Here is a 24,033-nt window from a genome sequence, read left to right as displayed (position 1 = left end):
AGTGATGGATGAGAGCGAGAGGGAAAAGGATACAAGGTAGTGGTCGGAGACTTGGAGGGGAGTTGCAATGAGGTTAGTGGAAGAACAGCATCTAGTAAAGATGAGGTCAAGCGTATTGCCTGCCTTGTGAGTAGGGGGGGAAGGTGAGAGGGTGAGGTCAAAAGAGGAGAGGAGTGGAAAGAAGGAGGCAGAGAGGAATGAGTCAAAGGTAGACGTGGGGAGGTTAAAGTCACCCAGAACTGTGAGAGGTGAGCCGTCCTCAGGAAAGGAGCTTATCAGGGCATCAAGCTCATTGATGAACTCTCCAAGGGAACCTGGAGGGCGATAAATGATAAGGATGTTAAGCTTGAAAGGGCTGGTAACTGTGACAGCATGGAATTCAAAGGAGGCGATAGACAGATGGGTAAGGGGAGAAAGGGAGAAAGACCACTTGGGAGAGATGAGGATCCCGGTGCCGCCACCCCGCTGACCAGAAGTACTCGGGGTGTGCGAGAACACGTGGGCAGACGAGGAGAGAGCAGTAGGAGTAGCAGTGTTATCTGTGGTGATCCATGTTTCCGTCAGTGCCAAGAAGTCGAGGGACTGGAGGGAAGCATAGGCTGAGATGAACTCTGCCTTGTTGGCCGCAGATCGGCAGTTCCAGAGGCTGCCGGAGACCTGGGACTCCACGTGGGTGGTGCGCGCTGGGACCACCAGGTTAGGGTGGCCGCGGCCACGCGGTGTGAAGCGTTTGTATGGTCTGTGCAGAGAGGAGAGAACAGGGATAGACAGACACATAGTTGACAGGCTACAGAAGAGGCTACGCTAATGCAAAGGAGATTGGAATGACAAGTGAACTACACGTCTCGAATGTTCAGAAAGTTAAGCTTGCGTTGCAGAAATCTTATTGACCAAAATTATTAAAATGATACAGTACTGCGGAAGTGGGCTAGCTAGCAGTGGCTGCGTTGTTGACTTTGTTTGAGAGTGTCGCTGGCTAGGTAACCTCGGTAGCTAGCTATGTAACCTCGGTAACTGGCTCGTTAATTAGTATAAACTACACAATTGTCTTAGATACAAGGACAGCAAAGACAACTATGTAGCTAGCTAACACTACACTAATCAATCGTTCCGTTGATCCGTTGAATGTAATAGTTTCTACAGTGTTGCTATTCGGTGGCTAGCTGGCTAGCGAGCAGTGTTGACTACGTTACGTTACGTTAAAAGGACGAAAAATAGCTGGCTAGCTAACCGAATTAGTCTAAACTACGCAGTTATCTTAGAAACAAAGACAGCAAAGACAACTATGTAGCTAGCTAACACTACACTAATCGAGTCGTTCCGTTGAATGTAATAGTTACTACAGTGTTGCTGTTCGGTGGCTAGCTGGCTAGGTAGCAGTGTTGACTACGTTACGTTAAAAGTTACGTTAAAAGAACGAAGAATAGCTGGCTAGCTACGCAATTATCTTTGATACAAAGACGGCTAAGTAGCTAGCTAAGATTAAACAAATCAAACCGTTGTACTGTAATGAAATGAAATGAGAATGTGAAAATGTGATACTACCTGAGGAGCGAAGCGGAATGCGACCGGTTTCCACTCTAGCTTCCGGAACTACCCACCCAATTTACCTACCTCACCCCCCATACTGCTTTTATTTATTTACTTTTCTGCTCTTTTGCACACCAGTATCTCTTCTTGCACATGATCATCTGATGATTTATCACTCCAGTGTTAATCTGCTAAATTGTAATTATTCGATTTATTGCCTACCTCATGCCTTTTGCACACATTGTATATAGATTCTCTTTTTTTCTACCATGTTATTGACTTGTTTATTGTTTACTCCATGTGTAACTCTGTGTTGTCTGTTCACACTGCTATGCTTTATCTTGGCCAGGTCGCAGTTGCAAATGAGAACTTGTTCTCAACTAGCCTACCTGGTTAAATAAAGGTGAAATAAAAAATAAAAATAAAATAAAATAAAAATTCTGGGTAACAATTATGTACCTTACTGTGATTGTTTTCAGTTAAAATAGTCAAAAAGAAACAGAAATATCTTCTTAGCAATGAACAATTTCTCAAGCGGAGAATTTCCCTAGGACTGTCTGGGAGTGGTGTGAGTTAGGAGGGGAAAACTGAAAACTAGCTGGTATTGGCAGAGAGGTTTGAAACTCTCTAATTGTTCTATTAAAGAATTGACCGCATGGTGATGTAACCGAGGAAAGGCATAAGCTCCATACCACCAAAACAGGCAGAAATTTCAGCCTGTCTTTTTAAACAGCTCTTATACTTAAAGGGCATTATCATAATTTTCACAATTTCACAGTAAAATTCCAACCTCATTGTGTGGAAATATCTATAAAACACAGGAAAATCACATTTTTGACTGCACTGTGCCTAAACTAGGACCTCTGTAATAATTAAGCTAGGACCTCTAAGCTAGGACCTATTTAACCAACCCTGTAAACTCACACAATCACTAATTATGTTTTCACAGCACTTTCCCTAATTTTTATGACTTGTTTTAAGTGTTTTTTCAGCTCTTATAATGTTTTATTACGTCCAACATGACATGATGTCTTATTATGTGGCATCTATTCAACAGACTGGGAATCACTTGTGATCCCTATGAGAGCATTACGACTGAATCATAATTCATTATACCTGTGGGCTCTAAGTAAAGTGTAACAATCATTTCTACTTGAGACATTTGAGCCATGCAACCTTATCCAAGATGAGGGCACCCCTCTCTGTTCCTCAATGTGTCTCTCTCTCTGTTCCTCAATGTGTCTCTCTCTCTGTTCCTCAATGTGTCTCTCTGTTCCTTATTGTGTCTCTCTGTTCCTCAATGTGTCTCTCTCTCTGTTCCTCAATGTGTCTCTCTGTTCCTCAGTGTCTCTCTGTTCCTCAGTGTGTCTCTCTGTTCCTCAATGTGTCTCTCTGTTCCTCAATGTGTCTCTCTGTTCCTCAGTGTCTCTCTGTTCCTCAGTGTGTCTCTCTGTTCCTCATTGTGTCTCTCTGTTCCTCAATGTGTCTCTCTCTCTGTTCCTCAGTGTGTCTCTCTGTTTCTTATTGTGTCTCTCTGTTCCTCAATGTGTCTCTCTCTCTGTTCCTCAATGTGTCTCTCTGTTCCTTATTGTGTCTCTCTCTCTGTTCCTCAATGTGTCTCTCTGTTCCTCAGTGTCTCTCTGTTCCTCAGTGTGTCTCTCTGTTTCTTATTGTGTCTCTCTGTTCCTCAATGTGTCTCTCTCTCTGTTCCTCAATGTGTCTCTCTGTTCCTCAGTGTCTCTCTGTTCCTCAATGTGTCTCTCTCTCTGTTCCTCAATGTGTCTCTCTGTTCCTCAATGTGTCTCTCTCTCTGTTCCTCAATGTGTCTCTCTGTTCCTTATTGTGTCTCTCTGTTCCTCAATGTGTCTCTCTCTCTGTTCCTCAATGTGTCTCTCTGTTCCTCAATGTGTCTCTCTGTTCCTCAGTGTCTCTCTGTTCCTCAATGTGTCTCTCTGTTCCTCAATGTGTCTCTCTCTCTGTTCCTCAATGTGTCTCTCTGTTACTCAATGTGTCTCTCTGTTCCTCAGTGTGTCTCTCTGTTTCTTATTGTGTCTCTCTGTTCCTCAATGTGTCTCTCTCTCTGTTCCTCAATGTGTCTCTCTGTTCCTCAGTGTCTCTCTGTTCCTCAATGTGTCTCTCTCTCTGTTCCTCAATGTGTCTCTCTGTTCCTCAATGTGTCTCTCTCTCTGTTCCTCAATGTGTCTCTCTGTTCCTTATTGTGTCTCTCTGTTCCTCAATGTGTCTCTCTCTCTGTTCCTCAATGTGTCTCTCTGTTCCTCAATGTGTCTCTCTGTTCCTCAGTGTCTCTCTGTTCCTCAATGTGTCTCTCTGTTCCTCAATGTGTCTCTCTCTCTGTTCCTCAATGTGTCTCTCTCTGTTCCTCAATGTGTCTCTCTGTTCCTCAATGTGTCTCTCTCTATGTTCCTCAATGTGTCTCTCTCTGTTCCTCAATGTGTCTCTCTGTTCCTCAATGTGTCTCTCTCTGTTCCTCAATGTGTCTCTCTGTTCCTTATTGTGTCTCTCTGTTCCTCAATGTGTCTCTCTCTCTGTTCCTCAATGTGTCTCTCTGTTCCTCAATGTGTCTCTCTGTTCCTCAGTGTCTCTCTGTTCCTCAATGTGTCTCTCTGTTCCTCAATGTGTCTCTCTCTCTGTTCCTCAATGTGTCTCTCTCTGTTCCTCAATGTGTCTCTCTGTTCCTCAATGTGTCTCTCTCTCTGTTCCTCAATGTGTCTCTCTCTGTTCCTCAATGTGTCTCTCTGTTCCTCAATGTGTCTCTCTCTGTTCCTCAATGTGTCTCTCTGTTCCTTATTGTGTCTCTCTGTTCCTCAATGTGTCTCTCTCTCTGTTCCTCAATGTGTCTCTCTGTTCCTCAATGTGTCTCTCTGTTCCTCAGTGTCTCTCTGTTCCTCAATGTGTCTCTCTGTTCCTCAATGTGTCTCTCTCTCTGTTCCTCAATGTGTCTCTCTCTGTTCCTCAATGTGTCTCTCTGTTCCTCAATGTGTCTCTCTCTCTCTTTCTCAAATGAATGTTGTTCCTCTAGGGGTATGTTGTCTGTGGTAGTCCACTACGCAGTGACTCTGGAGGTGGACGGGGCAGGCATCAGTAACGAGACCATGGACTACATCAACCTCCAGTCCAACGTGGTGGAGAAGTCTTACCGTGACGCTGTTGAACGCCCCACCGTGGTCTACACCATAACAGACTTCCGAAACTACATCACTGAAGCCCTGCACAAGGAGAACTTCATGAGCAACACCACTCTGGATGTAGACCCTGACTCACTGCAGCTAGAGCGAGGTAGGTCTACAGACCGGGAAAACTGTAGACCAGGGGGTCATGAACTCTGGCCTAGAGAGCTACATTATGAGAAGGCTTTTATTCCAGCCCAGAACTAACACACCTAACCAGACTAATAATAGTATTGAGGATTAGTTGATCTAGTACAATTAGGTGTGTTAGTGCTGAAACAAAAGCTTGCTCAGAGAGGAGCGCTCCAGGAACAGGGTTGGCAACCACTGCTAAATAAGGGTTTAGTCCTAGGATTTGTGTGAAAAGGTAAAAGGGTTCTCCAGTTGATTTGTGTATGACTGTTTTACTTTCCAGTTGATAACTTGTTTCTGGGAGGGAGACCCACCACCAAACCAGAAGAGTCCAATGACATGATGGTGAGTGTCAGTTCACTGCTCCACATTGTCCTGAGGAACATTGTGTATCGCATCCGTTTAACAATATAGTCAACTGAATATGTAGTTGATGACATTGCTAGTTCAATGTGTGTTGGTGTGTAGGCTACACTAAAATGAATGCAATGAAAGTCATTTGTTGCTAAAGTTGCTTTGGAAAATGGAATTCATACCCAGCTGTCTCAGTTCAGTAAAAGTCTGTAAAAATATTCAAGTCCATTTTCCACAAAACTATTCTCAAGACGCAAGTCAGCATGCCATATTAAGCAAACAGTTGTGTTCAATCACTAAGAAATATCGAAAGAAATATGGTTTGAGTGGAAATATGACATGAATTTATTACGCCGAATGATCCGCTTTTCTCATAGACTGTAATTACAAAGACACATTTGACTGGGAACAAACTTAATAATCTCAGAATTTACTCCCTCAATTTTTTCCTATTTTTTCTCATCCCTTTATTAAAGTGATTTACAATCCTGTTTTGGCTGAATGGCGTTGTCCAATTTGTCTTGCCTACCATGTGTTCTCTCTCGTTCTCTCAGGTAATGGCAAGCGTCCTGGGGTCTAACACAGGCACAAAGCAGTTACTGGTAGTTAAAGATAAGCACATCTGAAGTCCATTCGTTATTAAATGGGTCCACTTTGACCAAAAAGAGCTTTATTGTTGTCCTTTGGGCATAACACAACGTTTTGTTTATCCTGTGGTGAAAGACAATGACGCTCTGCTCATTTGTGTGAACACAACCCGGTTTGACGGTCTCACTAAGTCACATGGCTGTTTGCAGGAAGCCCATTTTCATTGTGGAAGATGAAGTGTGTGTGTGTGTGTGTGTGTGTGTGTGTGTGTGTGTGTGTGTGTGTGTGTGTGTGTGTGTGTGTGTGTGTGTGTGTGTGTGTGTGTGTGTGTGTGTGTGTGTGTGTGTGTGTGTGTGTGTGTGTGTGTGTGTGTGTGTGTGTGTGTGTGTGTGTGTGTGTGTGTGTGTGTGTTTCTCTGTCCCTTGAGCAGGACATACTAATACAGAACATATGTTGAGGTTAAAAGGCCTGTGCTGTTGCATTCATTCATATAGGGCATCTGTTGCTAGCGATGTACTGTATATGTGAATTTCACTCAGATTTAGTTTATCGTGAGGTATTTTGTGTTTCAGAATATTTACTTTGTGAAGTACACATATCAAGGGCTACATCTGTATCTGTTACAACTCAACCTTGTGAGAGAGAAACACTCTGTTACAACTCAACCTTGTGAGAGAGAAACACTCTGTTACAACTCAACCTTGTGTGAGAGAAACACTCTGTTACAACTCAACCTTGTGAGAGAGAAACACTCTGTTACAACTCAACCTTGTGTGAGAGAAACACTCTGTTACAACTCAACCTTGTGAGAGAGAAACACTCTGTTACAACTCAACCTTGTGAGAGAGAAACACTCTGTTACAACTCAACCTTGTGAGAGAGAAACACTCTTTTACAACTCAACCTTGTGAGAGAGAAACACTCTTTTACAACTCAACCTTGTGAGAGAGAAACACTCTGTTACAACTCAACCTTGTGAGAGAGAAACACTCTGTTACAACTCAACCTTGTGAGAGAGAAACACTCTGTTACAACTCAACCTTGTGAGAGAGAAAAACACAACTAATCTGCAGCTGCAGCTAGGGAGGCACAGAGGGCCGGCTTTTGTGTCCAAATGTATCTTCTGCGTGCCAGTGCAATGTCTTTCCACTGAAGTTAGTCCGGATAGAAGAAGGATGAATTTCCACTGTAATTCATTGAAGATGTTGAGGATCATTTTTTTTCTCCACTTTGACTTCTATAAGGACTATTGAATGTATACGTGATCATATCTGTCATCCTATGCATGCGCTTTTTGATCTGTGCATGGGAAAATGTGGGTATTTTTGCATTTATGTATGCATGGGTTGGTGTATGTAGGTCTGTGTAAGTCTATGTAGTTCTATGTACTGTAGTTGCGTGTGTCCATCCTTGGGGCATGGCCAGCCCAGGTGTATCATCCAGGCAATTCCCATATAGATAGAGGATTTAGGATTATCTTTCCTCTAGCCAGCCTAATCTAGGTATATTCTTGGCATTTCCTATGTCTGCCGTGTCTGCCAGCCTCCCGTTCAGGCTAAAGGTAGACAACAATACACGTGGACGTTAATTTAAGTGTGAGTTACTAGACGTACATTTCTCTTACGTTAGTAGAATGTAAGAATAATGTCATGGCACTTTTATCAACCTTTGTCTTTTCTTCCTGGTGTGTCAGGACAATGTTCTGGCTGCTGAGAAACCACCAGATGCTCCTGGCCAAGACTTGGATGTCAGCAACATCTTCCTGAAGAAGGATGATTTCCTGTTTCCTATGGACCCTTTGAAAGGCTCCGGGAGCGTTGTGGCCAGTGAAAATGATGTGTTCGTTCTGGATGAAACCACCTTGCCATCCAGCACCACTGCTGTCCCTGCAGAGAGTGAGCAGTCCTGTTTCTACCTCCTAAATCACCACATTCACATCACCTTGTATACTGTCAACCACACAGTAGCACACAACACAAAAAAAACACATTCAAATCTGAGATTTGAAACCATTTATCCATTGTTAACCTCATGGATTCTCCTCTATTCTGTGTTTTCACTCTTCCCCTCCACTGAAGAGAAGGGAGATTCCATGTCCCAGTAACAACATGTGTTTTCCTGTTCTTCTAGATAATGGAAATATTGAAGAAGAGGGATTTCTTCTCAGCAACACTCATCAAGACTCTCATACTCCCGATGGGGATGGTGTGGTCGGTGCTGGAGGCTCCTCTACCTCCTCCCCTTCACAACCACAGACCACAGAGGCCCCGGTCCCGGCACCTCCCAGAGTAGACACAGATTTGGATGCTGGTTCTGGCTCCGGCTTCTCTGGGGATGACCAAGGGGCTGACGTCTTGCCATGGTTTCCCGTGACAACTGAGGAGACGGAGTACATAGAGGAGGAGGAGGAGGATTCTGTGGTGGGGGAGGTGCATTTACCAGATCCAGAAGTGGAACCAAAGGAGGAAGAGAAGAAGGAGGAGGAGAAGGGGGAAGAGATCACCGAATCTGTCCTGACTGAATCTCCAGAGGATATGGGTCCTTTTGAGTCCCATCCAGAATCTGCCCCAGTTGAGGAAGAGCCACAACGGCCTTTCTTGGACAGACTGCCTGTGACCCAAGACATTAATACCCGACCTGACTACACGACCACCGCTGAAGCCCCTGTGTTCTGGACCGCAGAGACCCTGACCGTGGAGCTCTCCATACAGACGCTGGAGGCCTCTGGGATGTATGACGATTATTACCCAAGCGAACCATTCACCATCATAGCACCAGTCACTGATTATCCCTATCCTCAGTTTTACACCACTGAGGCCCTCGTGTTGGAAGGGCCAGCAGCTGAGACCCATGGTTCTGTTGAGGAGCTGTCGGAGCCAACCAGTCCAATAGAGGTTGAACTCCCCACAGTCACAGAGTCACCTACCTTCATAGACATGGAGCTGTTCACAGTCAAGGAGTCCATCTTCGATATGATCACCGCCGAACCACCAGAGATCGAAGCCTTCACCGACAGACCTTTACTCTTGGTGCCCGATCCTGAGGATGAAGACGGAGAGGTGGAGATCTTGGAGGAACAGGGGGCGGAGGTCGCAGAGCCCTTGGCCACACTACTCCCAGCCCTTGACATCTCAGAGGAGGACCTAGCTGAAGATGAAATATTTGTTGTGGCTGCAGGTACAGCAGCCCCGGAAGTCATAGAGTCTCATAGCATCTTATCCCCCGAGAAGGAATCTCCCTTCACTCGTATATCTGACTCTGTACCGGAAGAGGAGGAAGCCACACACCATCCAGCCACCACCGAAATAGCAACACATGGTGACATTGAAATCTCTGAGACACCTGAAATTGCCCCAACGATCCTACCTCCATTCTTCCAGCCAACATTCAGACCCACAGAAAACCTGCTTCAGGCAGCAGAAGAGTCAGATGTTAGCATTGAAGAAGGAGATGTTAGTATGGCGCCAGCACCCCCTTCCCCAGCTCACGACACATACGAACTAGAAGTCGGCACTTCAATCCAAGCGGTTGGAGACTACGCACCAGACTCCCCCATGCCGGAAATTGACCTCACCTTCGACGTGTATGACGGAATGAGTCACATGGACGGGGACAGCAGTGGGTACTCCAGCATCGCCCACGGATCAGACGTGGGCAGCATCGCCATGGCGAAGAGCCCTGGCAAGGATCTGATGGTGTTCTTCAGCCTGAGGGTGACCAACATGATGTTCTCTGAGGACCTCTTCAACAAGAGTTCCACAGAGTACAAAGCCCTGGAGCAGAGGTTCCTCGAACTGGTAAAGGATATATGGGGTTATCTGCAGTAACATTGGGGTATGGGGGCCATAAATTAATGTTCAGTATGCGTAGAGACGGCCTACTCAAGTCCATTTGACCATTTTCATTGCTGTGAATATTGTAATATGTTGCATATAATGGATTCTGCAGTAGAACTTTCTAATGAACTGTTTCCATTGTTATTGGATTTGTCACAAGTCATACAGTACCTGTGGGATACAGTATATCTTGTCACCTGTGGGATACAGTATATCTTGTCACCTGTGGGATACAGTATATCTTGTCACCTGTGGGATACAGTATATCTTGTCACCTGTGGGATACAGTATATCTTGTCACCTGTGGGATACAGTATATCTTGTCACCTGTGGGATACAGTATATCTTGTCACCTGTGGGATACAGTATATCTTGTCACCTGTGGGATACAGTATATCTTGTCACCTGTGGGATACAGTATATCTTGGTGTTTTGGGAAGCATAAAGTAACAATGTCTCCTTCTCGTCTGTAGCTCGTCCCTTACCTGCAGTCCAACCTCAGCAACTTCCAGAACCTGGAGATCCTGAATTTCCGTAACGGCAGCATCGTGGTGAACAGCAGGATGAAGTTCGGGAAGCCCGTCTCTCGGGGGGTCACCAACACTGTCTACCTTATCCTAGAGGACTTCGCTAACTCAGCCTTCCAAACCATGAACCTGGCCATAGACAAATACTCACTGGATGTGGAATCAGGTAAACCTCAGCTGCAAACAAGTGATACTTGAGTCTTGAGTGATGTTATTCTGCAGTGAGAGTAGGAAATTTATGAAATCATGTCAACAAGTGCTCATTGCTGTGAAGCATTTCCTGACACTAATGTCAATTTGGTGAATGATCTTTTATAGCTGAGGTTTCATTATTGGATCTTGAAAGATGTGAAAGTCGACAACAGAAGCAATGGCACTCTGACCTAACACAAACTTCTCACATTAACACATCAGCAGGAGATTGCTGTATTGAGTCATTGAAGTGAGATGACTCTCTAGTTATGAAGCAAGTTGTTTTCTCAACACTTTGTAACTCAAAGAGCCAACGAAAATAGCATAACGATCTCAATGTGTCAATGGCTTTGATACTGTGGCCCCGGGGATGGTGATCTCATGTGGTTGACACTTCTGTTTGGGCTAGGGTTGCAAAATTCCGGGAACTTTCAATAAATTCCCTGGATTTACCAAAATCCCGGTTGGAGGATTCCAGGAATCAGGAGGGATTAAGCAGGAAATCCAGAATCCTCCAACCAGGTCTTCTGGAAAACCTGGGAATTTTGCAACCCTCGTCTGGGCAGATGTAAAATGTGACCAGCAACAGTACTGTACAGTATGTGTCATAATGAGGATGAGTCACCATGGTGCTATTCTATAAGGCCGGCTGGGTCGTTACAGTATAATCTGTGTGTAATCTGTCTGAGCCAATCATAATCATCTACTGTAACACTGATGCTTAATCATGTCACACATTACTGTAAGGTCTCCACAGGGCGTCAGATTAGAAAAAGACAAAGGTATTTGTTAAGGTTAGAGTTAGAGAGTTAAGGTTGGAGTCAGAGTTAGGGTTAGAATAGTTAGCTCTTTTCTAGAATGTTCCGATAGTGACAACTTAAGTGCTCTGGGTACGTCATCATCAGCCAATTTACGACTAAAGTCTGAAACATTCTAACATATATTTTTTGTGGTGTATTTATGTGTTATTTTAGAATTAGTGGGCTTTAACCACCATCACCAGCACAGTCAAACCCCCATCCCTGAGTCACCAGGTTCTCAGATGGTAGAACTGAGTTCACACAAAACACGTTTGTTTATGTTTTCTTTGTCGTTGCCAGGCAACCAGGCAAACCCCTGCAAGTTCCAAGCGTGTAATGAGTATTCGATGTGCACGGTGAACCGCTGGTCCGGGGAGGCGGAGTGTGTCTGTGACGCGGGTTACTTCAGCGTGGACGGACTGCCGTGCCAGAGTATCTGTGACCTGCAGGAGGACTTCTGTCTCAACGATGGGAAGTGTGATGTCATCCCCGGCAAGGGAGCCATCTGCAGGTGGGTGGGAGTTTAGTTAAGGACACTGACATGATGAATTCACTATAGGGATGTGTGTGTGTATATGTGTGTTTGAGATGCATATGGTTCTAATGCTGTTCTGTGTGGTTCTAGATGTCGTGTAGGAGAGAATTGGTGGTACCGCGGGGAACACTGTGAGGAGTATGTGTCAGAACCTCTGGTGGTGGGCATCGCTATAGCGTCGGTGGCTGGCTTCCTATTGGTGGCCTCTGGGGCAATCTTCTTCCTGGCCAGGACTCTGAGGGACGGTTATGACAAGGAGGATTCAGAGGATCCTCTACGGTAAGCAGCAGACTCATAAACCCAGAGCGAGAAGGAGTAAATCAGATTATTTACCTGACCTCTTGTATTTACAGATGAATTACGATGTGTAATGGTTATTTAAGATATCACCTCAATGTTGCTTGTAGAGTAATGTCATCTGATAATATTTTGGCTTATCTTGCCTAATAACTGCAGTACCAGTCAAAAGTTTGGACACACCTACTTATTCAAGGGTTTTTCTTTATTTTGACTATTTTCTACATTGAAGAATAGTAATGAAGACATCAACACTATGAAATATCACATATGGAATCAAGTAGTAACCAAAAAAGTGTTAAACAAATCAATATATATTTTATATTTGAGATTCTTCAAATAGCCACCCTTTGCCTTGATAACAGCTTTGCACACGCTTGGCATTCTCTCAACCAGCTTCACCTGGAATGCTTTTCCAACAGTCTTGAAGGAGTTCACCACATATGCTGAGCACTTGTTGGCTGCTTTTCCTTCACTCTGCGGTCCAACTCATCCCAAACCATCTCAATTGGGTTGAGGTTGGTTGATTGTGGAGGCCAGGTCATCTGATGCTGCACTCCATCACTCTCCTTCTTGGTCAAATAGCCCTTACACAGCCTGGAGGTGTGATGGGTCATTGTCCGGTTGAAAAACAAATGATAGTCCCACTAAGCGCAAACCAGATGGGATTGCATATCACTGCAGAATGCTGTGGTAGCCATGCTGGTTAAGTGTGCCTTGAATTTTAAATAAATCACTGACAGTGTCACCAGCAAAGCACCCCCACACCATCACACCTCCTCCTCTATGCTTCATGGTGGGAACCACACATGCGGAGATCATCCGTTCACCTGCTCTGCGTCTCACAAAGACACGGCGGTTGGAACCAAAAATCTCAAATTTGGACTCATCAGACCAAAGGACAGGTTTCCACCGGTCTAATGTCCATTGCTCGTGTTTCTTGGCCCAATCAAGTCTCTTCTTATTATTGGTGTCCTTTAGTAGTGGTTTCTTTGCAGCAATTCGACCATGAAGGCCTGATTCACATAGTCTCCTCTGAACAGTTGACGTTGAGATGTGTCTGTTACTTGAACTCTGTGAAGCATTTATTTTGTCTGCAATTTCTGAGGCTGGTAACTCTAATGAACTTATCCTCTGCAGCAGAAGTAACTCTGGGTCTTCCTTTCCTGTGGCGGTCCTCATGAGAGCCAGTTTCATCATAGCGCTTGATGGTTTTTGCGACTGCACTTGAAGAAACTTTCAAAGTTCTTGAAATGTTGCATTTTGACTGACCTTCATGTCTTATAGTAATGATGAACTGTTGTCTATCTTTGCTTATTTGAGCTGTTCTTGCCATAATATGGACCTGGTCTTTTACCAAATAGGGCTATCCTCTGTATACCAACCCTACCTTGTCACAACACAACTGATTGTCTCAAACGCATGAAGAAGGAAAGAAATTCCACAAATTAACTTTTAAGAAGGCACACCTGTTAATTGAAATGCATTCCAGGTGACTATCTCATGAAGCTGGTTGAGAGAATCCTAAGAGTGTGAAAAGCTATCATCAATTCAAAGGGTGGCTACTTTGAAGCACCTCAAATCTAAAATATATTTTGATATGGTTACTACATGATTCCATATGTGTTATTTCATAGTTTTGATGTCTTCACTATTTTTCTACAATGTAGAAAATAGTACAAATAAAGAAAACCCCTTGAATGAGTAGGTGTGTCCAAACTTTTAACTGGTACTGTATGTAGTAGTACTTAATTGGGTTAATAAATACTATACTGGTGTGTAGACAGAAAATAAATGTAGATGGTTGTCCTAAAATGTTTTGGTTAAGTGAAGCTTTGAGCATCGTTAACGGGGTGCTTGACCGAGAATCTGTCTGAGAGAAACAACTATGAGAGCAGGACATGTTTATTGAGAAGTATCAAAACAGTGCTGATTGTATTTAGAAGCCCTGAGTTGCAGGATCAACAGTATATATATATGTGTGTGTGTGTGTGTGTGTGTGTGTGTGTGTGTGTGTGTGTGTGTGTGTGTGTGTGTGTGTGTGTGTGTGTGTGTGTGTGTGTGTGTGTGTGTGTGTGTGTGTGTGTGTGTGTGTGTGTGTGTGTGTGTATGCATGCATCTGTAACGGATGTGAAATGGCTAGCTAGTTAGCGGGTACGCGCTAGTAGCATTTCAATCAGTTACGTCACTTGCTCTGAAACCAATATGTAGTGTTGCCCCTTGCTCTGCAAGGGCCGTGGCCTTTGTGGAGCGATGGGTAACGATGCTTCGTGGGCGACCGTTGTTGATGTGTGCAGAGGGTCCCTGGTTCGCGCCCGTGTCGGGGCGAGGGGACGGTTTAAAGTTATACTGTTAAATTGATGCTGTTGACCCGGATCACTGGTTGCTGCGGAAAAGGAGGAGGTTGAAAGGGGGTGAGTGTAACGGATGTGAAATGGCTAGCTAGTTAGCGGGTACGCGCTAGTAGCATTTCAATCAGTTACGTCACTTGCTCTGAAACCAATATGTAGTGTTGCCCCTTGCTCTGCAAGGGCCGCGGCTTTTGTGGAGCGATGGGTAACGACGCTTCGTGGGTGACTGTTGTTGATGTGTGCAGAGGGTCCCTGGTTCGCGCCCGTGTCGGGGCGAGGGGACGACGTAAAGTTATACTGTTACACATCCATGTGTAGGCGTGTGTGAATGTGTGTGTGATTGTTTTATGAATCAGTGTGTGTCTCGGCAGCTGCCCTGAGTTTAGCCCGCCTGCTTCTAGTGACACAAGGCCTGGTCTCGACAGATAGACCTTGGGCCAATGCCCATGTTAGCACCATGGGCCCTTCTAGCAGCCCCGCCCTACAGTCACCCACTGTTACCAATAAACTGTCCACAGACTGCTAGATTGGACTCCTGACCAGTTCAGGGTGTTTCTCATATGAGTGTTTAGCTGATGGAACATGGCGTACTGTATAATGTAAAGACTGTATCTGATGGAGCTGCAGTCCACAACACTTCCTGTTCAATGGTTGGAATGTATAGTTAACAAAACATTTCCAAAAGGGAAATTACATTCATGTTTGTGCCGAAAGTCTTTTATTTAGTACAGCGCAGATTGTCAGATGTTGTTTATTACAGATATGGAGCAGCAGCTGGAGTGAGCTACAGGCAGCGGGGAACTCACAATGAAACTTCATCTGTGGTAGGAATGTGAGAGAGGGAGAGAGAGAGAGAAAGAAATAAAGAGATAAAGAGAGAAATAAAGAGAGAGAGAGAGAAAGAGAGAGGTAGAGAGAGAGAAATAAAGACAGAGAGGGTTGAGAGAAAGAGAGAGGGAGAGAGAGAGAAATAGAGAGGGATAGAAATAGAGAGGGAGAGAGAAAGAGAGAGGGAAAAATAGAGGGAGAGAGAAAGAGAGAGGTAGAGAGGGATAGAAATAGAGAGGGAGAGAGAAAGAGAGAAAGAGAGAGGGAGAGAGAAAGAGAGAGGGAGAGAGAGAGAAATAGAGAGGGATAGAAATAGAGAGGTAGAGAGAAAGAGAGAGGGAGAGAGAGAGAAATAAAGACAGAGAGGGTTGAGAGAAAGAGTGAGGGAGAGAGAAAGAGAGAGGGAGAGAGAAAGAGAGATGGAGAGAGAAAGAGAGAGGGAGAGAAATATAGAGGGAGAGAGAAAGAGAGAGGGAGAGAGAGAGAAATAAAGACAGAGAGGGTTGAGAGAAAGAGTGAGGGAGAGAGAAAGAGAGAGGGAGAGAGAAAGAGAGAGGGAGAGAGAAAGAGAGAGGGAGAGAGAAAGAGAAAGAGAGATGGAGAGAGAAAGAGAGAGGGAGAGGGAGAGAAATAGAGAGGGAGAGAGAAAGAGAGAGGGAGAGAGAAAGAGAGAGGGAGAGAGAAAGAGAGAGGGAGAGAGAGAGAAATAAAGACAGAGAGGGTTGAGAGAAAGAGAGAGGGAGAGAGAGAAATAAAGACAGAGAGGGTTGAGAGAAAGAGAGAGGGAGAGAGAGAAATAGAGGGAGAGAAATAGAGAGGGAGAAATAAAGAGAGGGGGAGAGAGAGGAATAGAGAGGGAGAGAGAGAGAAAGGGAGAGTGAGAGAAATAGAGAGAGAGAAATAGAAAGAGAGAGAAATAAAGAGAGAGAGAGAAAAATAAAGAGAGAGACAGAAATAAAGAGAGATAAAGAGAGAGGGAGAGAGAGAAATAAAGAGGGAGAGAAATAGAGAGGAAGAGAGAGAGAGCGAGAGAGACATATATAGAGAGAAATAGAGAGGGAGAGAAATAGAGAGGGAGAGAGAAAGAGAGAGAAATATATAGAGAGAAATAGAGAGAGAAATAAAGAGAGAAATAGAGAGAGAAATAAAGAGAGAAATAGAGAGGGAGAGAGAAAGAGAGAGAAATAGAGAGAGAGAAATAAAGAGAGAAATAGAGGGAGAGAGAAAGAGAGAGAAATAGAGAGAGAGAAATAAAGAGAGAAATAGAGAGAGAGAAATAAAGAGAGAAATATAGAGAGAAATTGAGAGAGAGAAATAAAGAGAGAGAGAGAGAAATATATAGAGAGAGAGGGAGAAAGAAAGAGAGAGGGAGAGAGAAATATATATAGAGAGAGGGAGAAAGAGAGAGGGAGAGAGAAATATATATAGAGAGAGGGAGAAATAAAGAGGGAGACAGAAAGAAAGAGAGTCCGAGACAGAGGGTGAATGAGTGAGTGAGAGAGCGAGAGAGAGAGAGATGTCATTAGGTACAGGCCAGTACAACAGAATAACATCATGTGTCTGTCTGTGTGTTGCATGCCAACGTAGGTTGATATCAGGTTGACATCCTGTTTAGAATGGACAGGACACAATGTCACTTCCCACCCACTGGCATAGGTCATCACGTATCATGCCAACCCCATACGGCTGTGGGTGTGTTTGTATGTGTGACTCACTTGGCCGCACCGCACGTACAGGCTGAAATGTTATTGTTCATCATTATTACCGGTAAGTAGACAGAACACATCATTCTCAGTGGTGTGTCATCAGCCACCTTTCTATTGCACCAGAGAAAATGTTCCTGCCTCCATTGCTTTCAACACACATATTTTTTTTAATGTATTTTATTTCACCTTTATTTATCCAGGTAGGCCAGTTGAGAACAAGTTCTCATTTACAACTGCGACCTGGCCAAGATAACGCAAAGCAGTGCGACAAAAACAACAACACAGAGTTACACATGGGATAAACAAACGTACAGTCAATAACACAATAGAAAATCTGTATACAGTGTGTGCAAATGAAGTAAGGAGGTAAGGCCATAGTGGCGAAGTAATTACAATTTAGTAATTAACACTGGAATGATAAATGTGCAGATGAGGATGTGCAAGTAGAAATACTAGTGTGCAAAAGAGCAGAAAAAAAAAGTAGGTAGTTGGGCTGTGTACAGCTGCAGCGATCGGTAAGCTGCTCTGACAGCCGATACTTGAAGTTAGTGAGGGAGATATAAGTCTCCAACTTCAGTGATTTTTGCAATTCGTTCCAGTCATTGGCAGCAGAGAACTGGAAGGAAAGGCGGCCAAAGGAGATGTTGGCTTTGGGGATGACCAGTGAAATATAACTGCTGGAGTGCCTGCTACGGGTGGGTGCTGCTATGGTGACCATTGAGCTGAGATAAGGCGGAGCTTTACCTAGCAAAGACTTATAGATGACCTGGAGCCAGTGGGTTTGGCGACGAATATGTAGCGAGGACCAGCCAACAAGAGCATACAGGTCACAATGGTGGGTAGATATGGGGCTTTGGTGACAAAACGGATGGTACTGTGATAGACTGCATCCAATTTGCTGAGTAGAGTGTTGTAGGCTATTTTGTAAATGACATCAGCAAAGTCAAGGATAGGCCGGATAGTCAGTTTTATGAGGGTATGTTTGGCAGCATGAGTGAAGGAGGCTTTGTTGCGAAATAGGGAGTCGATTCTAGATTGAATTTGGGATTGGAGATGCTTAATATGAGTCTGGAAGGAGAGTTTACAGTCTAACCAGACACCTAGGTATTTATAGTTGTCCACGTATTCTAAGTCAGAACCGTCCAGAGTAGTGATGCTAGGCGGGCGGGCGGGTGCGAGCAGCGATCAGTTGAAGAGCATGCATTTAGTTTTACTAGCGTTTAAGAGCAGTTGAAGGCCACAGAAGGAGAGTTGTATGGCATTGAAGCTTGTTTGGAGGTTTATTTACACAGTGTCCAAAGAAGGGCCAGATGTATACAGAATGGTGTCGTCTGCGTAGAGGTGGATCAAAGAATCCCCCGCAGCAAGAGCAACATCGTTGATATATACAGAGAAAAGAGTCAGTCCTGAGAATTGAACCCTGTGGCACCCCCAAAGAGACTGCCAGAGGTCTGGACAACATGCCCTCCGATTTGATAGGAGAAGCGGGGGGGCTTGGGCCAGTTTCTGCGGGGGGTGCAGAGCTGTTGGCCGGGGTTGAGGTAGCCAGGTGGAAAGCGGGGCCAGCCGTAGAGAAATGCTTATTGAAATTCTCGATTATCGTGGATTTATCGGTGGGGACAGTGTTTCCTAGTCTCAGTGCAGTGGGCAGCTGGGAGGAGGTGCTCTTTTTCTCCATGGACTTTACAGTGTCCCAAAACTTTTTGGAATTAGTGCTGCAGGATGCACCTTTCTGTTTGAAAAAGCTAGCCTTCGCTTTCCTAACTATATTGGTTCCTGACTTCCCTGAAAAGTTGCATATTGCGTGACCTATTCGAAGCTAGTGCAGTGCGCCACAGGATGTTTTTGTGCTGATCAAGGGCAGTCAGGTCTGGAGTGAACCAAGGACTATATCTGTTCTTAGTTCTACATGTTTTGAAAGGGGCCTTCTTAATAACGCTGCCCCTCTCCTTCCTGTTTCACAGAGATCGGGACAGTGTGCCATCCTTAGAGAGAGCCACCAAGTTCAACCCCATGTATGAGAGTGATGTGGCCACGGCAGAGTACTACAGACGGTACGAAGATGACGTGCCGCACCACAGTACGGGCAGCGCAGACACCTCTGTGGACTTCTGCAGTGACGAGATACTCCAAATCTACGACAACTCCGAGCTCACCAGAGAGGTACGTAGAGGCTGTCTGAGTGGTTGACTGCTGGGAGGACTGTAAGAGAGAGACAGACAGTTGGCAACAGACTGGCTCTCTGGGGGATTTCTATGGAGATCATTCCAGATCATTCCAGGGATCTTAACGTTGTTCAAGATGTTTTTCAAGTAAATACAAGAAGGTTAGAGCTAAAGTGTAAAGTACTGTGAAACTGTTAGTACTAATTGGCAATTATACACTGGAGTACATTATACATTATACAATACTACATACATGTAGTATTGCGATATAGGACCTAGGTAACCCGAAGTGTTACCAACAATCAACTTTAGGTGTAAATAAGGCACTGTAACACGTGTGTATGAGATTCTATTTTCACCCTGAGTCTTTAGCTTCAGTGCTTATGGTGGCAGAGGAGTGCTAGCCCAGACACCAGCATTGGGCAGGCAGTATGGAAACCAACACAAATCCATCCGGCCTTACATCAACCCCTAATGTTACATAACCGTCTCTCTCTCTCTCTCTCTCTTCTCTCTCCCCTCGCTCTCCTCTCTCTCTTTCACTCACTCTCTTTCCCCCCACATTATTCTCTCTCTCTACCCCCACATCTCGCTCTCTCCCTCTTTCTTTCTCTTCTTTCTTTCTTTCTTTCTTTCTTTCTCTCTCATTGTCTCTCTCTCTCACACAGCAAATTCAGGACCGCCTAAGGATAATTGAGCTGTGTGCCAAAGACCGTCAGTTTGCAGACTTTGTACGGCAGCATCAAGTGTGAGTTGCTGATGCTGTCTGCTTACTGTCTGTCTGTGTGCATTCTTACTGTCTGTCTGTCTGTCCGTCCGTCCGTCCGTCTGTCCGTCTGTCTGTCTGTCAGATGGTGGTGGGTATAGCCAGACTACAGTAGGCTGGCCCACCTGATACACTAAACCTCCAGCTAGCTGGAGATGATGTACTTTCAGCGTAGTGCTGAGTGGTTAATGCTGAGCGGTGAGCCAGGGTTCAGACTGTCAAATCTCTCCTTACCTTGGGGCTGGGAGGACAAGACAGGACACACGTCCTCTGTATGGCCATGGTCACCCCAGACCTTGGAAAGGGAACAGAGCAGACTAGAACGCAGCAGACTACAAGAGGCCTTTCTGTCTGGCCTGGCCTGTCTGTTTGCCTGTGGTGTGACTGGAGCAGGATACACACTTCACACAGTATGAGAACCTCTATACAGGAAACGTCTCCAGTCCAGACTACCTGTTCCAAAACCATTAGTGGTGCTATTTAGACATTCAGTTGTAGAGTTTCTGTTTCACTGGCCTTGTGTCAGCTCACTTATGGTCTCATCCAATATGGCACACTATCCCTACAAAGTGCACTATTTTTGACCAGAGCCCTATGGACCCCGGTCTATAGTGGTGCACTTTATAAGGAATAGGGTGCTATTTGAGATGCAGACCATAGTCTGTCTCTTTCTATGGAATGTTCTAGAGTATGGATGTTCTAGAGTATGGACGGTTCTAGAGTATGAAGGTTCTAGAGTGCTCAGTAAGTCAGACAGAGACACAAGCAGCTGGGGCCGTGGGGGGCGTCAGTCATTCACCTGTTCCAGGTATTAAGTTCCAGACAAAAACACCACTGCAGGATGGCCAAATACTCAAGTCAAATCACATTTTATTTGTCACTTACACATGTTTAGCAGATGTTATTGCGGGTGTAGCGAAATGCTTGTGTTTCTAGCTCCAAGAGTGCAGTAATATCTAACAATTAACAACAATACACACAAACCTAAAAGTAAAAGAATGGAATTAAAGGAATATTTAAATATTAGGATGAGCAATGTCGGAGTGGCATAGATTAAAATAAGGTAGAATAGAATACAGCATATGAGATTAGTAAAGTAAAAATATGTAAACATTATTAAGTGACTAGTGTTCCAAAATTAAAGTGGCCAGGAATTTCAAGTCTATGTATATGGGGCAGCAGCCTCTAAGGTGCGGGGTTACGTAACCAGGTGGAAGCCACCTAGTGATGGCTATTTAAACCCTGGGGATGCCTGTCAACTTTAAAATGTTATTTTTCTGCCTCGAAGAGGGATGTTTGATGCGGCCTATGAACTGTCTCCAACCCGCTCCCTTCTCTTGGTCTGTTTGCCTCCTCTGACTGGCTCTACACAGGCCCAAAGCCTATTATCCTTACTGGGTTTCCTTCCATCTGCCTTTCACAAAGACTCTGTCTATTCTCTTTGTACAGCAGACTGGCCGTCGTATCTCTAGATCAGAAGTGTACCTGAACTGACCGTCCTAGCTATCCCGGTTCTGACTGGCCCAACTCTTCTCCTTTTCCACTGTTTACAGCTGGGAAGGAACTTAACCAGTATCAAAGCTGGGACCGAGAGACTGAAAAACAGTTTCTATCTCAAGCCCATCAGACTGTTGAGTGTTGGGTACGGTAGTGTGGTTTGTGTGCAATTGTGAGCCACATCGGTCACTGTCAAAAGCCTCAATCTAATCTACTCGTGTTGTGTGTGTGCTGACAGAGCGCTGGACAGAAGAGCGAGCTCTGAAGCATAGGAATGCTGGAGAGCCAGCTGATCACTGTGAACCTCAAGGTACTTTCTCTTTGATTCCTGACATGTCTAGAATGGTCATAGAATAGGCCTTAACCTTAGCTTGTCTTAAATATACTTTTGTACTATATTGTCATTGATTCCGATAGGCAATGTGTAGTTGTTGCGATATTGGCTGTAGATGGTAGTAAGCCACAGTGTGCTGTCGTAGCTGGGTTTGATAGCTACAAACTATCTACATTTAATCTGTAAATCTCCCTTCTGATAGATTACAAACTATCTACATTTAAACTGTACAACTCCCTTCTGATAGATTACAAACTATCTACATTTAAACTGTAAAACTCCCTTCTGATAGATTACAAACTATCTACATTTAAACTGTAGAACTCCCTTCTGATAGATTACAAACTATCTACATTTAAACTGTAAAACTCCCTTCTGATAGATTACAAACTATCTACATTTAAACTGTAAAACTCCCTTCTGATAGATTACAAACTATCTACATTTAAGCTGTAAACCTCCCTTCTCTCTTTCCTTTCAGAAACATGCCTTTGTCTTTGACTTGAGAAAGAGGAAAGTATCTTCTGTTGCCATGGTGCTTCTGATGGACTCTGCAGAATGACCTGATGAAGAGGATGGATATTTAAAGTCTTCTCTATGAGGCGTGATGTTTTGTGCTGTTGCAACGTCTCACTGACTCTGTTTCTATGACCTGATATTTTTCTAAAGGTGGAGTGCGCTGTAAATAGTTTTATTTTTGTTGTTTCATTTTTTTCTTCGGTTATCACAGCCATCACCTTATCCTATGAGCTAGCCTCCTGCTCAGCTAGCCATCAAACATCTAGATACAGTTACTGTCAAAAAGGTTCGCTGCATTGCACCTCTTACTTGCACAAATCTGTGAACAAACAGACTTCAATTGTTGTGTCCTTAGTTAGTTTGGACGTGTGGGTCCCTTCCTGCCCTAAACATGGTCTTCTTCAGTGCCTTCACTTGGTTTCAGTTAGCATTGTGGGGTGTTGTGTCCTGAAGCGTAACGCGGCTGCTGGCAGGACCCTTGAAGTTCACTGGATGTCACTGGAAGGCTACTGTCCTGCATGGAAACTAACTAACTACTGGTTTAATCAACTTTGTTTCCACGTAATTTCAACCCCCAAATTCAATGTGATGAAGCTGAACTGTTTGGAGTAGAAAAAAGAAATCAACGTAAGAGAATTTCAGATTTTTTTTCACCTAACTTAAACCTAAATCCAAGGACTTGGTGACATTTTTTTGTTTATTTCACATTGAATTCACGTTAGTTGATAACTCAACCAAATGTAAATCAAAACTATACATAGAACTGACATCTGTGCCCAGTGGGTACTGACTGGATGGCACAGGCTAACACTATATAGCCTCCACTGAAATGATCAAATATCCTGGTTGCTGTACTTACTTGAACATGATTTTGGCAAAAAGTTGTAGATAATCAATTGTGTAGACATAAATTGATAGCGTATTTAACTGTTGGAATGAGTATAGATTGACATACTGGAATTGTGATTGTTAGTAACCCCTTTTGGCCATAGCCAATAGCCCATGAAGACATGTTTCTCTGGGTTTTCTCATTTCTCAAATCTGATATCTGCTGCTTTGGGTTAGTCCACGTATCCATGACGATCCCAAGCAACCATGACGATCCCAAGCCTTTGTATATATCAGGAGTCGACTGTATTCATCCATATGTTTTGATGAACCAAATATCCTCAACCCATTGAAAAAGGGGTTAAATGTGTACGTTGTCTCTGTTGATGTGTTTTCTATGTTTTCTCATAGTTCAGAGATTAACAAGACAATGGTGTTATGATCTGTGTTGTGTATGTTAGATTTACTGGTTGAAAGCCAACAGACACTTTTTGTAATAAAAATGTCAATATTTTTTTACAATATTATAATGCATATGTCATTTCATCAAACAAATCTATATTTATCAAGCCTTGATATCATTGTACACTGAGTACACCAAACATTAGGAACACCTTCCTAATATTGAGTTGCTGTACAGTATTGGTTTGTTCTGGGATGAAAGTAAAGTGGCCAATGTCAATAACATTCCTTTGCTTTTGCTCTGTATATTTGAGGTGCAAACATTCTTGGCACACAGATCGCTCCATGCTGAATGAAGTTGACGTTTAGGTAATCTTTGAGATTGGCAGTCTGCCTGCGTTGGACACAGCCAGTAGCTCACTTAAATACAGAGTGACAAGTAACCTTACCACACAGCTAAGGTCACACTTAAGAAAGATATTTGCTCAGTGTAGAGGCTTACCATGATTTAAAGTAACAATGACTTACAGTGATTAAAGTCCAACGCTGTTGGTGTTCTTGGACAAAACATGTCTAACCCTAACCCAACCCTAACCTAACCCAACCCTAACCCTAGCCCAACCCTAACCCAACCCTAACCCTAACCCAACCCTAGCCC

General features: G+C 44.1%; 1 protein-coding gene across 1 annotated transcript in view; it reads left to right on the top strand.

Moving 5' to 3' along the window:
- The window catches only part of LOC139532961 (titin homolog), a 37,572-nt gene extending 14,075 nt beyond the window's left edge, over positions 1 to 23,497 (top strand). Inside the window, exons 5-15 of the mRNA XM_071331106.1 lie at positions 4,571 to 4,827; positions 5,134 to 5,195; positions 7,486 to 7,687; positions 7,923 to 9,589; positions 10,102 to 10,321; positions 11,448 to 11,658; positions 11,773 to 11,961; positions 18,829 to 19,027; positions 19,698 to 19,777; positions 21,531 to 21,602; positions 22,108 to 23,497. Coding sequence (XP_071187207.1) covers positions 4,571 to 4,827; positions 5,134 to 5,195; positions 7,486 to 7,687; positions 7,923 to 9,589; positions 10,102 to 10,321; positions 11,448 to 11,658; positions 11,773 to 11,961; positions 18,829 to 19,027; positions 19,698 to 19,777; positions 21,531 to 21,564 — 3,121 coding nt within the window. The 3' untranslated portion in view covers positions 21,565 to 21,602; positions 22,108 to 23,497. The remainder of the gene's footprint in view (positions 1 to 4,570; positions 4,828 to 5,133; positions 5,196 to 7,485; positions 7,688 to 7,922; positions 9,590 to 10,101; positions 10,322 to 11,447; positions 11,659 to 11,772; positions 11,962 to 18,828; positions 19,028 to 19,697; positions 19,778 to 21,530; positions 21,603 to 22,107) is intronic.
- Positions 23,498 to 24,033: the final 536 nt, after the last annotated feature.

Source organism: Salvelinus alpinus, chromosome 10, assembly GCF_045679555.1.
Source record: "Salvelinus alpinus chromosome 10, SLU_Salpinus.1, whole genome shotgun sequence".
In the NCBI taxonomy this organism is placed as follows: domain Eukaryota; kingdom Metazoa; phylum Chordata; class Actinopteri; order Salmoniformes; family Salmonidae; genus Salvelinus; species Salvelinus alpinus.
Note: the sequence above shows the minus strand (reverse complement) of the source record. Positions and strands in the feature narration are given on the sequence as shown.